This window comes from Kryptolebias marmoratus, linkage group LG2, assembly GCF_001649575.2.
Source record: "Kryptolebias marmoratus isolate JLee-2015 linkage group LG2, ASM164957v2, whole genome shotgun sequence".
NCBI classification, from domain to species: domain Eukaryota; kingdom Metazoa; phylum Chordata; class Actinopteri; order Cyprinodontiformes; family Rivulidae; genus Kryptolebias; species Kryptolebias marmoratus.
Window position 1 is genome coordinate 28,222,933 of NC_051431.1, and position 17,535 is coordinate 28,240,467.

Genomic DNA, 17,535 nt, shown 5'->3' on the forward strand with positions numbered 1-17,535 from the left:
AATCATCAAAATTAAACGAAATAAACATTTGAAATATATGAGTTTGTATGTAATGTATGAATATAATATACAAGTTTCACTTTTTAAATGGAATTACTGAAATCAATCTACTTTTTCATGATATTCTAATTTTATGACCAGCACCTGTATGTCTACTTTGTTCCTTTCCTAGACTTGAGAACCATTCAGCAGGTGAGCAGCCAGTTAGAAGCTACAGGAACTGGAACCCCCCTCTGCTCGGAAATCTCCCGGATGATTTTCTGAGGATACTGCCGCAGCAGTTGGACAGCTTGAAGGTAAAAATGGGATTTTTAATTTTTTTTTTTTTTTTTTTTTTTTAAGAGTTTGTTTTTTATTATTCTGTGCAACAGCTGGAGCCATAATGGAGTTTTCAGCTCCTTCATTTGTGTTGAGGAGCTCTTCATACTTTATCTGAGCATCTTTCCGGTTCTACACCAGGGCTGGTGCTAAAGCTTGTTCTTAAAGGGATAGTCCAGTCATCTTTGAAGTGAGGTTTTAATAGTTATCAGTAGTTAGTACCTCCATCAGCTGTGACATCAGTCATGGAATAAAGAGAAAGGGGAAAAAAAAATCTTCATCCAGGCTAAGTGCATGATTTTTATGATTTTTTTTTTCAGGGTTATAAAATAACTTTCTCAAAAACAACGTACTAGTGTGAAAGTACGCTAATATTAAAACTCTACACTTTCGCATGACACTATTTGTTTAATTTGTCAGTGTTTTAGTAACCGAACAATGTCCGTATTACTATGGCGCGCCGTGTGGTGATTTGTTTTTGTTATTTTACACTTTTTCACTCCCCAACAATGTCTGTGTGGAGCATAGATAGATCCTGTATATGCTGATGGTGCTGAAGCTGCTGAATACATCAGTCCACCTAGAGTTAATTATGTCATTACGTCACATTAATGTCTTATCTGAGAAATGTTTGATCCAACCTCTGGCATATTCTGGTTTCACTAACACCACAGATCACAGGGTTTGTCCCCTTTGTTTCTGCAAATAAATGTCTTAAAATCACCCACCAATTTTATAAATAGTTTTTTTAAGAAAACAAGCAGTGTTTGTGAACGCTCTGCCCTCTTTTCTGATAATATTTGTAAACTATGCTGTGAATGGGCGTGATGTTTCAGACAACATCTATAAACAATGAGTGGTGAGATTAAAGGAGCTGACATGTTTATAAATAGAGCTTCAAACATTGATTATCAATTCAAATGAAAACCATGAGTGTGAAGGGAGCTCTGTGCTCTGACCTACTTTACATGTGACTGGTGATTTAAAAAAAAAAAAGAAGTACACCAACTGCAGGAAAATAAGAAACAAGAAGCTCCTGATTTTTTGATAGTTTCACCTAATGTTCAAGTTGAACTGGAATATTTTGTTTTAAATTGAATAAAATAAAAGTGATAGTAACTTGAAGCCTGCTCCCAGCTCCGAACAAAGCGGTTCTTTGCTTTGGCCCAGCATAGAGTTAGTGCTCAGCAGGTTCTGGTGCCAGTTTAGCACTGGAACCCGTCTGAAGGGGATAAAAAAAAAACAAACTATGAGATCTCCACTGGGTTAACTTTTAATGTCTATTGAATTGGTTTTGGACATTTGTGATCCATGGTGACAACGTTGTGTTTGTCTCTGCAGAGTTTACATAGCAGCATATCTCAGCCTTCATCCTCCTCCTCCTCCTCCTCAATAAGTCAGTGGATGGCTCAGACTGGTTCTGTGTGTGGAGCTGTAGGGACCGCTGAAGGTCCGGGTTCGGTGCCTGAAGCTGCAGAGCAGGATGATAAACTGAAGCAGTATCTGGAAGACGAGCGCATCGCCCTGTTTCTGCAGAACGAGGAGTTCATGAGAGAGCTGCGGCGTAACCATGACTTCCTGATTGCTTTAGAGAGAGGTATGGCTTTGTTTTCTCTGCACTGAAAAAAAGAACATTTTCAATTTTATGAGGTGATTATCTCTGCCTTTATGCTCAGAACTGGTCTTTTATAGAGTTACTTCCGTCTGGGTAACTGATCACCCAACAGGTAGAGGCAGACATCTTTTCTTAAAAAAAAACCGGCACTTCCAGTTTTTCGATTTCGTGTTTCCGATCTTAGCCTAAAAGTGAAATACGAAAAACCAGGCATTTTTTTGTTTGTTTTTCGTGTGATAATAAAAAACTAAATAACCAGTCTGTTTTTTTTATTATTTGATTTTTGATTGTCAATTGAAAATGGAAAGAACGAATGATACACGGATTCAGAGGGATCAGAGTGGAAAAGATGGGCAACAGGTTAGGCTGATGGAAGGAGTACTCGGAGGAGCTGATGAGTGAAGAGAATGAAAGGGAAAGAAGAGTAGATGTTATAGAAACTGTGGACCAGGAAGTGGAAAAGATTAGTGAGGATTAAGTTTGGAAAACTTTGAAGAGGATGAAGAAGGGGAAGGCAGTTGGACCTGATGACATACCAGTGGAGGTATGGAAATGTCTAGAAGAGATGGCAGTGAGGTTTTTAACTCAATTATTTAATGGCATTTCTGAGAGTGAGATACTGCCAGAGGAATGGAGCAGAAGTGTGTTGGTGCCAATCTTTAAGAACAAGGGTGATGTACAGAGTTGTAGCAACGGCAGGGGAATTAAGTTGATGAGCCACATGATGAAGATCTGGGAGAGAGTTGTGGAAGCTTGACTTAGACAAGAGGTGGCTATTTGTGAGCAGCAGTATGGTTTTATGCCAAAAAAAGAGCACCACAGACGCCATCTTTGCTTTGAGGATGCTCTGTACTTCTGATGGAGAAGTACAGAGAGGGTCAGAAAGAACTTTTTTGTGTCTTCGTGGATTTAGAAAAAGCATACAACAGGGTGCCGATGATGTGATCTGTGGTGAGAACAGGAAACAGGTGGACGAGAACCTGGAGAGGGTGGAGGTATGCACTTGAAAGACGAGGGATGACCGAGAGTCGTAGCAAAACGGAGTACATGTGTGTGAATGAGAGGGAGGCAGGTGGAAGAGAACTGAGAGGATTGTTCCAACTTTGTTACGACTATTATATCAAATGATACGATTATGTAAAAGCTGTCACAGACCTAGTTGTAGTGTAAAAATACTTTAGGTGTTGGGTTTCTTCTGAAAGGAAAAGGAAAGAGCACAGTCAGGTTTACTCAGTATGGTGTAGAAGAGCTCATTAAGTCTTGGTTCAGAACAACTGTTTCATAACATTTGCTCTTTTTTTTTTATAGATCGTTTGAAGTATGAATCAAAGAAATCAAAGTCCAGTCATTTATCTGGCATGGATCCATCCACAGGTAGGTGTCCCTTGTCACACTTCCTCTGCCACACCAAAAGGACAGTGTATTAACAATTATTTAGTGTAAATACCGAGTCTGGTACAAACTACCTTTTGGTTTAGAGACATTAGTTTCTCCAGAGGACTGGTCTGTGTGTATTTCACATTCACTATAATATCTGTTAGTTTTGTTACTGACTTTACCCAATAAATATCCATTTTTGATATGTGTAAGTACTATACGGTGACAGTTCTGCTGTGCTTGTGTGCAGGTGATCAGTACTCTGCAGCTTCAGTGGAGGCTGCCTCAGATGATGCTATGTTCAGAGACAAACTCAGACACATGGGCAAATGTAAGTCTGGTTTGAATTAGTACTGATTTAAATAAATTACCCTTGGCCTTTAAACTCTGTTGTAGATGCGATCTAATCTTGTTTCATCTCCCTCAGCAACAAGGAAGAAACTGTTTGAAATCGCCAGATCATTTTCTGAAAAGACAAAAAGAAGAAAGTCAAAAAGGACACTCATGAAGTTGCATTCATATCCTTTATATACCCTTGTTTGTTTGGCTGTGAGCGAGGGACAATGTTGACAAGCTGTTTTCTAAAAAATGTGGTTTGATTTTCAGTTTTTCCACATGTTGAAGCAACTTTGCAGAAGATACTGAAGCCCATATTTTTATTCTTTGTGTGAGTGTGACTGGTCCAGTAGAAAGGGCTGAATTTATAGAACAAGAAGGCCTGAATGAAGTTGAATAAATATCTTTGAGATACACATTTAAGACACTTTCCAGATCTGAGCCATGTTGAAAAGATTCTTCAGTTCAGATGAAGTCATCACTACTGAGGGTTATAGAGATACATGGCTAAACAGAGACAGGACTTTTTATTAGTCTAGCTACAGGACTAAACAGGAACCTGGGGTTATTCTTGTTCTTTATTAAAGATAAGTAACGTACAGCTCTAGCTAACTTTAGGAAGGGCCGCCTTTTATGTTAGCAGACTGTCTCTAAGGTTAAATAAAATTCTTCCATGTTAGTGGAGTGCCTTTTTTTATTTTCTAGATCCCTGTTTTTAAAGTACGCAACTGTAGCCAGCTTTTTCTGACTGATCACTTTCTTTTCCAGAGAAGCAGTTTTATCAAATGTTGCACACAAGGTCATTGAAAAAAACCTCAGATAAAAGTGGGTTGTGACAAAACACAATTAATAGTTCTCTCTATGCCATGTGTCAGAACCAGATCAAGAGTATGATTAAAAAAAGGAGTAGGGTTGTGGACATTTTTGCCAGAGGTGGAAAGAGTAAAAAAAAGAAAGAAAAAAAACTTCTTCAACTATGACTAAAGTTACTTATGTAAAAGTAAAAAGTCCTTAAAAATTTACTCTGAGTAAAAGTTACTTTCTTACATCAGGAGGGTCCCTCTCTTGTGGTGCACAAAGAATTAGTATTTATTTATTTATCCTCAAATGAGTTCTTAAATTTAACATGCAATTACAAAATAAAACATGTCCACACATCATATTTCAAACGGAGAGAATAAATTGTCATTTCAGTTCCGACCACCCCACAGTGTTCAACATGTTGAACAAAGCAGCTGGTAGAAAAACTCCTAAATGACCCGTCCTGCTCTGGTGTTTGTTCACTGTTCCTTCTTGTGGCTACAGTGGGACAGTTTTTCCTCAGTGAGCTATAGGACGGCATAAACATGACTTTAAAACTTTAAAATGTATGAATATATGTCAGACTTCTGTTAAAAAGAAGTTCAGGTGTGGTCAGTGGATCACCAGAGAGCTGGACTACAAAGGGAGGTTCACAGTTTAGCTGCTATGATGAGCTGAAAGAAACACAGAGGAGGATTTCTTTGAGCCTGGTTAGATCACCATGGTAACAGAGGCTGAACTCATCACCTGCTGCTCCAGAGCACTGACATAAAGAGACTGGAATTACAGTCATCAAATGCAACATTACTTCTATTTTCCTCAGTAGTAGTAATTTTCATCAGGCTTTATGTTTTCATTAGACTAGGTCCACTTTCTGATTCTCTGACATGTTTTTAGACCCAAGTTCTGTTTCTTATGACATCAGGTTACAGTGTTAGCTTAACTAGTAACAGAACTAACCAACATTAGCAGTGTCAGGCACTGATGTTTTGACTAATTTTCATAAAGCCTCTTATTAAACCATGAATGCGTCGTTTTAACCTAAAAAAACAAACAAGTGTTTTAAAATCACCACCACAGGCTGCAGGTCTGAGTCTCTGTGAGCTAACAGACCTAACAGCAGAGTGAAGCAGCTTCCTTCCTTTAATTTGAAGCCAGAGTGTCTCTTAGACATGGCGGCCAGAAGTTCCAGGAGTTTAATTATTTATGGTTTAGCTTTAGCAGTAGTTTGGGTGGAGGTCCAGCTGCCTGACAATTAACATGCAGTGTTCGGAGAAGTGCATGTCTGCTGAGGTTTGCTCCCCTCTGGCAGACGAAGTGGCCAAGTGAATGGAGTTCGGACACAATTTACAGAAAGTCAAACTCCTCCTCCCCCAGTCACTTCAGGTGTTATGGTGTACAATTTAAATTTACATGTTTACGTTCACATTTGTTAGTCAGTAACACGTGGGATTTTAAATGTAACTAGGTACGGTCCTTGAAATAAAACGTACTCAAGTAAAAGAACAGATTGGATTATTTACTTAAAAAGTACAAAATACACAAAATTAATACTCAATTTTAGTAACGTGGGTAAATATAATTTGTTTCTTTCCACCTCTGCATTTTGGGTGAAAACAATTAACTACTAAGTTATTGAAGGCCATGTTTAATTTTTCACTTTCAACATCTACACGAATATTACGACTATAATGAATATTGAAATCCTCCACTATTACGACTTTATCAGTATTCTATAAGTCAGACACAAGCTGAAATGAAAGGTGCAGTGTGTATGTTCAGGTTACATTCAATTACAAAGCTACAGATAGTCCCACTGTGTGCTGTTCAGTCCTCCTGAGTGTACAGGAGAAACTCTGAACACTCCTGTGGTTTGTTCACTCCTAACTTCATGAAACAGAGCAGGCTATCTGAGGCCATACTGAATGTTTTCATGTACATGGATTTAGATAGACTTATGAATAGGTTTATTTTTTTTTGGTTTGCTTTCTACAATGAGTATGCACTGGAATTTAGGTGAAGAAGAGGAGTGAAAATAACTACGTGTACCATTGATGAAGAGGAGATCTCTAAAAGAACATTGTCAATAAATGTCACTTATTTAGCTGAACATTTTCAGTTATAAACGTACATAACCGTGATTTATATGTCGACATTAGTACGTTTCTATTGTCGAGTTTAGTTACTGTATGTTTTCTAGTTTTGAGTTTTGTTTTTCTTTAACTAAGTTTGTTCTCAAATTGGGCACAGCCAACTCTACAGCTAACCTCCTTGAAGATGGCGAGGAGAACCCCAGTGGTGAGATATGAATAATTTTATTACTGAAGCATATCTGCCTGTAGTTTCCATGGTTGCGTGTTATACAGTGGGTTTCAAAATTATTCACCCCTTTTGGTATTATGTTTTGGTGCCTCACAACCTGGGATTTAAATGGATTTTTTTTTTTTTTACTATTAAGTAAGAAAATTACACAAAATACTTCAGATTATATTGTTTACTTTGTTGTAAGTGAGCAAACTTATAAAATCAGCAGGAGTTCAAAGAATAGTTATTTCCCTCCAACAAGGATGAAACAAGATACTGTAATGGATATTTCAGCCTGATCTGTCACTAAAACCACATCGGTGGCGTAACTTCCAGCTTATTGAAGTTGCTTGAAGAAGCTTGTTTAAACATTTTTTGCAAATAGTCAAAGTATTTTTTTTTTTTTTGGTGCAACATGAAGTTCACAAAAATTTGTTAAAAAAAAAGTTTAATGAAGAGCAAAATGAGAGAAACAAAAAGCTGGAAAAGAAATGTTGAGAATACTTATTCAGAAATGTTCAGCATCACCTCCCCCAAAGCTTCAGCTCCAGATCGATCAGGAATTAACCTGAAAGTACAACCTCTCTACCAAATGTCTGTTTGACATAAAGGCCTGTTTTAGCCCCTGTTGGTAAGAAGGCCATGGTTAGACGCTTTAAAAAGAGATCTCTGGAAAAAGTCGTTGTAGTGAAAACACCTTTAGTTGACGTCTCTGAAATAGGAAATAAACTTGGCTCATTTATTGGCTTATTTCTGTGCAGAAGAAGATGGTCTGCCCAGAAGAGCAAACGCTGATGAAGAGTCTGAACAGCGCAATCAGCAAGTATGATGGTAAGATACTTTTTCAAATTAAATGACTCTCTTAAAATGAGTGCTGTTAAAAAGAAACACTGCAGTAAGTTCAGATAAATTAACTGCAAATGAAATGTGAATGATGCTCTGCACACTTTTCCGTTACTTTATCCTTATTTGCATCTAACTGCCCCAAACATATAAACACTACGATCTAATATTAGTTCAATGACATTAATTAAACTTTAAATTAAAACAACCACATTTGATTAATGAAACTAAACTCTTACTATTGAAACTATTACATTGTGTCATTTAACAAGAACTAAACGCAGAAAAGCTGTAAATGAAAAACTGGTTCCAGCTCCTGTAGAACCTCCTTTAGCAGCTATACCTCTATGTAGTGTTTTTCTGTAGGACTTCATCAGTCTCTCGCATGGTTGTGGAGGAATTCTGGCCCACTCTTCTTTCCAACATTACTTCAGTTCATTGAGGTTTGCAGACATTAGTTTGTGCTCAGCTCTCTGAAGGTCCCGCTGCAGCATTGACCTCGATCATGGACCGTTGCAGCACTTTGAGTCTTTTCTTTCTGAGCCGTTCTGTTGTAGATCAGCTGCTGTGTTTGGGATCATTGTTCTGTTGAACCATGACCCAGTTCAGTCCAAGTTTCAGCTGTGGAGTGTTTGCTCTGATGTGCTGTATTTGGTTTTGTTCAGCCATGATGCTGTGCGTTATGTGTAAACATTTCTACTTTTGGTCTGGTTTTGTTCCTGAAGTCTTGTGGTTCATTCAGATGAAACCATACAAACCTCAGTCCTGCTGCCATGTTGTTTATAGAGAAAAGAGGCTTTCTCCTGCAACTCTTACAAGCAAGCCATACATAAACTTTAACCTTTAACCTGCTAACCAAGGCCTGTAGAGTCTGAGATGAGGCTCATTTCTTTGATGATTATAATGTCTGACCTCCGGGTGAATTTGCTGGGATGTTTCTTCCTGGGAACATTGGCAACTGTCTGGGATTATTTACAATAGAAAACATTTTTTTCTCTGTAGAATGACAGTCTCCAAAATGACCTTTAACCCTTCCCAGATTGATGGGCAGCAACAGTTGCTTCTTTAAGGTCATTGCTGTTGACGTTCTGCCTTGGCATTGCGTTAAAACACACCTAAATGCTTCTAACAGCTGAAATCACTTTATTTATTAAAGAGCTCACAGTTGCTGATGATCAAATAATCGTATTTTATCATGAACATCGATCTGCCATGTCCTTAACTTAAAATAAGATAAGTTATTTGATTGATCAGTCATTAAATCAAGTGAATGAGTTGCTTTCTTAATCATTAAGGTCTGCAGAAGCCTGTTAATGACCCATTAATTTAAATTAAATGGGTCGAAACAGAAACATGCAGGACTGGTTCCTTATGCCCACGGTTGGAGACCACGGGGCGAGAGTTACAAGCTGAACAAACACCAGAATAGGTGTGTGGGGAAACAGAAGGCTAGGCTAACTAAAACAACCAGTTATTGGACTAAAAAACTGAATATATATGAACCAAAAAACTCAAATGGGACCAAATCAGTAACACAAAATTTGGCAAAACACATAAACCACAAAATCAAAATCTGCAAATGTTGAGCCAGTCACTGTTGTGGGGATGTTAAATTAATCTTTTAGCAATACATCAGATCACTTCCTCTAGCATCCTTTGAAAGGTGTATAACCTTTTCTTGAAGATGGAGCCCATACAACAGTCAGAAACTAGAAATATAATCGTCCATCCACCACTGATCAGAGATTGTGGTGCAGAGATCCTCAGTCATCCCTCTCCACAGCTACCTCTGCTGCTCATTCTGAGACCCCAAGGTGTTCTCAATCCAGCTGTGAGGTAACATCTCTCTACTGAGTCCTGTTTCGGCCTAGAGGTCTTCTCCATCTTAACTGGCTCGTTTTGAAGAGGACAAACAGCAGCTGGACGCTGTGCTGTCTGTGTATGGTGGAGCGCCTCACCCCATTTCTAAAGGTGGCCCCTCACTGGGCTGTGACTGTTGGTGACTAAAACTTGTGGGAAAAGTTCAAGCAAGTATGTGAATTTTCCTGTAGTTTCATTGAATTTTGACCAGCGATCCCTGTGTCCGCATTATGAAAAGCTAGTTGTTGAAAATCGAGGCTTGTTTTTAAGTGCACATGTCACAACTCTGCGTTCTTGGCTGTGAACATTATTTTGTTGTCCCCCTCCGCCCACTTTGGCTCATTTTGTACCCACCTGGTTCTGATCGGGCTGGCGGCCGCTCCCAGTCAGCTCACGCTGTCATCAGCTTCGGATGTGGAAATATAAAGCAGCTCTATCTGAGGGTGATTCTGACTGAAACCACCATGTGCCTCCCTACAATACTCCTCTCTACTGTACTAATAAACATGTCCTATTTCAGTCTCAAAAACAGTTTTAAAAAAAATATTTTTTTTTTCTTTAAATTAGTGATGAAAACTGTTTTTATTCAGTCTTTTCTTGGTTTCAGATGCTGCACCGTGTCCCAGTTCCCTGCAGGTGCAGCCACCTCACACAGGTTGTGGCTCTGCAACATCACCCGAACTGAGTTTCTCATCACACTCAGCTTATGTAAGGCTCAACAATGACTTCACATTTAGAGAGACTAGTCTGTAAATTATCTATATGATAAAACATGCAAAATGTAAATGCATCAGTCCCTTCAGCAGGTAGTAGACTCTGATGTTGCGACACATTTTGGTTCTGTTTAGTAGCTCCATCGTGTAGGTTAATTAAGATGTGTTGTTGTGAGAGGATTACCAGTGATTTGAAAGTCTCAGATCCTTTCTCCATCAGAAACATGAAACCAGGGTGACAGCCGTAAACAAACTGGAGTTTTAAAGGGCTAACATGTAATTTAAAATAACTCAAAGGTCTGAATCCACAGAAGAAGCATTAGTTTAGTTTCATTTTCACTGCCTTCAACGTGTTTCACTGTCATCTCACGAGCAGATGTGTGAAGAGTACGTGACAGAAACCCAGTCTCAACCTCATACCAGAGGTCGGTTCTGGACCCAAACCATGCTCGGTATCATAACTCATTTACACCAGCTCATTTCTGATCATCTCCTAGCTTCTGCTCCTTCTGAACAGAATCCACACAGAGAAGCTTGGGATCACTTTTCCACCCCTTGGTTTCTGTTTCTCTTTAAACAACTTGGCGTCGGTCGCTCAGTTTTCTTTGTTCTGCAGGATAGGATTTTGCCAGTCCCACACTGGTGTCTCACTGGGCTGTGACCAGGGCTCTGAGTGAGCCAGCACTTCTAAATTTTTGTCCTGAGCATGCGTCACTTTTTATAGCCTACCAACACTCATAAATCATTAATATCAAGCAGTGTGACCGCTGCTGTAAACATGTTTTTTCCTGCCTTAAGCTGTCAACAGTGGTCACTTTTTCTTCCTCCTCTCCTTCTTTAGAGTCTGAATTTAGTAATAGGAGCATCTATGTCACCGCTTAATGTCCATTTATTGACGTTGCTGTCAGATATTTGTGGCGTATAAGATTCCCACATAGCAAAGAGTTGTGCAGTTCACCATTTATTAAACCTGATGTTTGTGACACAGGTTAATATCAAGATGCTTATAGTTTTGAGCTGCCCAGTGGGACATGTATAGAACTCCTTTATGACTTTTAAAACCTCAGTGTGAGCCTCCAAACATGACACATTTGACAGCTTCTGGACCAGTAAAGTGGTTTGAAAACGCAATAAATATAGCATCATTTTGGTATGCAGTAAGCACACTGAATTTATTTGTATAAATTCAACAAAAATGAGTCAAGACCTAGTGAGCTTGAAATTTAAGTGATTTATTTTCATTCTAATTTACGGCTTGGGCAGACTCGAGGATGATTTTCCATGAAGCTGTGACCGTCTTCCATAGATTTAAATCCTAATCCTGCAAGTTACAAGCAGTAGAATATCCATGATAAATAACAGGATAACTATTAATCCCAGAGGGGAGTCTGGTAACGGTTAACCTGGTGTAAACCCCTGATGCAGCCTTTAAAAATAAGTCGCACACATTCAGGTCCTTCACATTTTATCGTCTTTTGGCTTTTTGATTTTTTTGTTGCAATTGGAATATTCCTCATAAACTGATCATAATGACATGCCTCAATGATTCATTAGACATTATAAAACAGCAGTAACGACAGAGCTATAATAGGATTAAATTGGCTAATTGCTGGTCTCACAGTATGTCACAAATGGTAGCAGGCAGGGGCGATACGTGTGAGAGTGGGGATGCTGATGATGACGGTTAGGGTAAAAATACAGCACTTTTTTTTTTTTCCTGTGCTTCAAGTGCCAATAGTTACTGTTGGAGACTAATGAATGACTCAAAATTGTAAGAAAAATGATATTTTCAGTTGCAGTCTCACTGAACTCTGCGTTAGTGATCAGCAAGTGTGTATTTTTGAAAATCACGGCACATTTCATCGCACACCTACACCCATATCATATCCACCACAGCCCACTGTGTGCCCAGCTTGGCTGCTGCCCCCATGCTTGTGAATCAGTTTAGAAACACAAGTAGGCAGAGTTGGACAGGTTTTTGAATAATGATCATTTCTCATCATTGTCGTTTTTGGATCTGGACCTTCAGGCTTGTAGCCTCAGGTCTTTTGTATCAGAGGAGCGTCAAAATCCACTTCTTGAGATGGGTTTGAGAAATGATTTTTTTTTAAACCAGTTCATAACTCAAGTGACCAGACTGCGCACCTCTGCGACAAAAAAATTGAGAACCACTGTGTGTTTGGAGACATCTTTCTGTTTACAAATTGGTCTCCAGCAGTTACAGCCCAGTGAGATGCTACCTTCATCCGTTTCACAACTCGACTCCAAGAACCCAGTGCTGAAGATGAAGTCCAGGTGATAAAACCAAACGTCATTCTGTAACGGCAGGACAAATATAGATTTTGCGTTTTGAGTGATGAAACCAACAAAACAACCACAACAGCGTTTTTCTTCCCTTTTTTAAATGACAAACTTTGAAAATGAAGTGTTTGTTGGTTTAATTTTATGATAACTGACACACAGTGTTGTTTTTTTGTTTGTTTGCTTGTTTGTCCCCCCCCATCATATATATCTGTAGCTACAGAGACCATCAGGTTTGTTCAGGATCAGGAATGAAATACAGGAAAACACTTTGAACTGTTTCTGTTGCACCCTTTAAGAGTAAAACCTGTAGATGGATACGGTGTTACTCAGCAGCTCTCCTAAAAAAACACCACTGCATCCTATAAAAAAAAAAAAAAAAGAAAACTCAAATACTGTTAAAGAAAGCTGAAAACATTAACATCTACCTCCTCCTACTGAGGACCCGTTGATATCAGGACTTGCCCTCCTACCTCCTCGTGAGAGTGGGGGGTTTGGGGGACATTTGAGTATTTTGCTGTAATTAAATTATGTTCTACATTTCCTGTTCTTGTGTGAAGGTGATGGGAAGAATCAATGATTTTCATAACCACCCTGGTGGACTGAAGACTTAAATAATCTATAGCTGAATGAAGTCCGTGAGTGTGTGAGCCTGTGATGTCTCAGATAATTAATTAATTAATGGCCTTGCATTCCTTGAAGGAATGCATATCACTCACCACTTTTCATGCCAGAGGTTTAGACTAAAATCACCTCATGTTGACAAATAACAGCGTTTTTTCGTCAAACCTTGAAAATAACATTATGTGTGATATCACAAGATTCTCACTCCGAGCGTGTGTTGTGGATGATGCTCAGCTACTACTATGTCAGATTTCAGCTCAGTATCTGTAAAACTGACTGACTTACTGTGTGTTTGCTAATGCTGCTCATATGCAGCAGCCATCTTGAATTGGACTGACTCCAAACGTTAATGAGTTGTAGATGTACAACCAGCGATTGCTTTCTTAGTTTCGTCAAAATCTGTTCCACATTTCATGAGATATTTTGCTAACACAGAGACAAGGGCAAAAACACCATCTTCTGCTTTTGCCTTTCGTCGGCAGTCGACAAAACTCTGTAGTAGTGTGGACAGGGCCTCGTTCGGGCTCCTTCAGAGTAAAGAGGACGTAAAAAAAACAAGCAGGAGTGGGTTTTTAACTCATTATGAAGTTCCTGTTTAAGGTGGAAAGTATTTCAACATGTTAACCAGAATATCTAAGTTCAGTAAGGTCATTCATATTTATAGTCAAAATTAAAACAACATATTTACATAAACTATTTCCTACAATAATCTTTTTGTTTAATTTGTTGGCATATAGATTTATTTATTGTGCCACTGACGTATTTTAGTCTGCCTTTATGTCTCAGTCCTCCAAATGTTAAACTGTATATAGATTCACATGCCGTCGCGGTCTCAGTTCAGACCACCATCATGAGTTGAAGCTAGGCTACGTGACAGTGTGGGCTTCAGGTCCAGTTCTTCTTCTTGATATATTCTCTCAGATAAACCTGAGGCAGTTCTGTTGTTCCATTTCAGTGTTTAAAGTTTAAACACAAAGTGTCCACATCAGATGCTGTACCTGCAACAGTAGGATTACAAACGTACCGTTCAGAGCCACAGGTCTGTTATTTTATACATGTAAATAATTGGAAGGCCTATCCCGATGGGAGTGGTTTTTTGTGAACACTTAAATGTTTTTTGTTGTTTAAGCCTTGCAACTGCACAGAAATGGCATTTTACGAGCTCCTAAACCAGTGGTGTCCAATCCTGGTCCTGGAGGACCACTATCCTGCATGTTTTTGTTGTTTCCCTGCTTCAACACACCTGATTCAATGTTGGCACACCTGAATTAAGTGACTGAGTGATTAACAGGCTTCTGTAGAACTTAAAGACCTGGGATCTCATTAATAAAACTGGCGTACGCACAAAACAGGATCTGAAACTTGCGTATGTCACTTTCCACACAAAGTTTGTGATCTATAAAACACAAACTTGATGGAAAATTTGCGATCCTTCACGCCAACTCTGACCCATGCGTACCATATACGCTTGTTTTGGAGCCAGGGGAAACTGGCGACACAGATGGTGACGTGGGGAATTGAAGCCACACTGCATCGTGATTCCTCTCAGATATTTAATTTCACTCCATAATCAAACTTAGATTGACTTTATAAGCTTTCAAAACAGCAGTGTTATTTATGCCTCCGCTGGTGAGCCACTCTGATATAAGGACCTTTCAAATAAAAAAGGCCTTTATGCCAACTTAAACCTTAAATAAAAGTTCACACAACATTTCAAAGTTTACTCCCCATCACATTCCTCTCCCTGGATGATCACCAGGGTGATGTGTACCACAGATTAACACACAAGGGGACAGTGGCTCCCCCTTCAGTCGCTGCCTCCTAACCTCCTTTTCAAACCCTCAGAGTGCAGAGGAGGTGCGCTTTAATACCGCTCACACCCATGCGCGCTCGATCAGTTTTTGTCAGACCATCACTTTTCGGTTGAATGTGGGTGTGTGGAGGGCAGAACCTGAGGCGGGACCTTGTGCGCAAACCTTTAGGTACAGGTGTAATTTATAAAGGGAAATTGCTTGCTGGTGTGCGTCCGCATGGTTTTATAAATCTGTATTTCTTTTTGGCGTACGCCATTTTTAGTATGAATCCTATGCAATCTTTTATAAATGAGATCCTTGCTAAAAAGCAGGGAAACATATAAAACATGCAGAATAGTGGCCCTCCAGGACCAGGATTGGGCACCACTGGTTTACACTGAGACAGTTCTTCCTCAGTGAAACATAGGATGGTGTAAACATGACGTTTCAAACAGTGAAAGGTATGAATTTTATTGAAAGGAAGTTCAGGTGTCATGAGGTTCTGATGCTGGTCAGTGTCATAGACCCACCTCTAACCTAACCTAACCTACGACCCCAAGCGTGGCAGCTCACCAACAACAATGACCACAGATTACAGGCTTGTGTTTGTGCTGGAGATGCTAGGTTGTAGTTTGTTTTCTGAAATGCAGACGATGAACCGAACTGCGGATGTTGGAGAGAATCCAGTAAGAAATGTTAGCTGACTGCCAAACAGGGGAGGATGGAGGGATTTAGCTTCTTAAATGGGTTTCATCATTACAACTTAGAAAATGTGCTAAAACATTATTGATCCAATCAATTTTAAGTTATCTTTATGTGCATTTGAAATATTGCATTAAAACAACTACATTATTAATTAAAAATCATTTCAGCCAAAATCAGTAGCAAATAAAGCGGCACCAAAAGTTATTTTATTTTCCGTTCTATTTAAAACTTTAGAAGTAAATGTAGTTGAAGCAAAATTTAATTTGTCAGATTGTTGATTTATGGTAATAGATTTTTCCTTCTCTGATGAATTCAACACGTAGAACAAATTCTGATCTGTGGAGTTGATGACTAAATGAAGATATGTGAGATTAAGCCATTCTTATGATAAATTTATTCCCACAGAAGGGTGAGTGTGTATGTTCCCATGAAAAAAAAAAATAAAGCAAATTTTTGTTGTAGCTGAATTTTGTTTTACACCAATAGAAATACGTCAGATTTGATGCCCTCCTGTTGAGTGTAACTTTATTTTATATGTACACACGGATGTTTTTAATGAAGTGTGTTGTTTCCTGTCAAAACTATTTGTAAATTAATAAAACACGATCTGGAAAAACCACAATTTTTTTCTGTGAAGTCGTTTTTCTCTCCTTGGCTCAGTGCTAACAGATGAACCAGTGTTTTAAAGGGAGTGAGTGATAATTATTTTTTTCTGAATAACTAAGAATCTTTATTTGCATATTGCCTGATGGGTTCCTGCTCAGATTAGTAAGGAGTAAGTAAAGTTTATTAATATAGCACCTTCAGAAAGATAAAATCAGTGCTTCGCAATAAAATGCAAAACAAAACACAAATCTGTTTTCATCTATAAAACATAAAGAGAAAGCTTCCTCTATAACAGGGGTAGGCAACCCTGGTCCTCGAGAGCCACTATTCTGCATGTTTTACTTGTTTCTCTGCTCCAACACACCTGATTCAGTGGTTAAATTACCTCTTCATGTTCTGCAGAAGCTTGTTAATGACACTGATTCAAATCAGGTGTGTTGGAGCAGAGGAACAAGTAAAACATGCAGGATAGTGGCCCTCCGGGACCAGGGTTGCCTACCCCTGGTCTATAAGGTGGCTTAGGTCAGACTTAGTGCTGGGGCCTCGATTTACATGGATTTTCTACTAAAACATGGTGTACACTTAGATCAAGAAAATGATGTACATACATAAATTCTAGATGTATGAAACTGCATGTGCATGAATCCAAGCAAATATTCTTTGCACATCTAGATCAACGTGTACCTGAGTGCACATAAGACACCACCTGCCTCTATTTAAATATGCAATTAGATGGAAGCATACCCTACACACATGATTTTTTTTTCCTCTCTGAATGCCCAAAAGTCCTGTCTACGTGTGGGATAAAGAGGAGATTTGAAGAATGAGTTGGAAATGCTCATAAATGTGTTGAAGGTATGTAAAAACAGGGTCTTTGGCACTGTCCTGGCATTATCGCAGAGTGCAGGAAAAATGACAGTGTGTGAAGCTATCAAGTTCAGGGGTGATGCTAAGGCATTTCAAGCTTTATACATGTGATAACTGACATTACTACTGTAATAACAGAGGCACTCAGTGACTTAGTAGAACGCTATGAAACTGTAGTTTAATCAACAAACAGGAAATCATTCACTTGAACCACTGACTAGTAATGATGCTGTAAAGCTGGGATGTTTGGGGACAGCACAGCTTTGTGTGCATCAGTGGAGTTAAGACAACTAAATACATTTCCTCACAAAGAAGCCACCCATACCACATCTTACTGGCTTGTAGTCTGTTACCAACCAGCTGCTCATTAGACTGAATCATTCATTTGTTAAAGCAGGTCACCTCACCAAAATGTTGGCTAGCTGTATTTGTTACATCTTAACTAGCTGACATATGAATAATCCCATCATAT

At 39.0% G+C, this 17,535-nt stretch overlaps 1 protein-coding gene across 4 annotated transcripts in view; it reads left to right on the forward strand.

Annotated features, from left to right (window-relative positions):
- Positions 1-16,081, forward strand: part of cuedc1b (CUE domain containing 1b) — a 25,779-nt gene extending 9,698 nt beyond the window's left edge. For all 4 annotated transcript variants that reach the window (XM_017432186.3, XM_017432187.3, XM_037980172.1 and 1 more), the window contains exons 4-11: positions 173-296; positions 1,660-1,915; positions 3,242-3,307; positions 3,561-3,641; positions 3,738-3,828; positions 6,687-6,745; positions 7,513-7,582; positions 10,062-16,081. In XM_017432186.3, the coding sequence (XP_017287675.1) occupies positions 173-296; positions 1,660-1,915; positions 3,242-3,307; positions 3,561-3,641; positions 3,738-3,828; positions 6,687-6,745; positions 7,513-7,580 (745 nt within the window). In that variant the 3' untranslated portion in view covers positions 7,581-7,582; positions 10,062-16,081. The remainder of the gene's footprint in view (positions 1-172; positions 297-1,659; positions 1,916-3,241; positions 3,308-3,560; positions 3,642-3,737; positions 3,829-6,686; positions 6,746-7,512; positions 7,583-10,061) is intronic.
- The last annotated feature ends 1,454 nt before the right edge of the window (positions 16,082-17,535 follow it).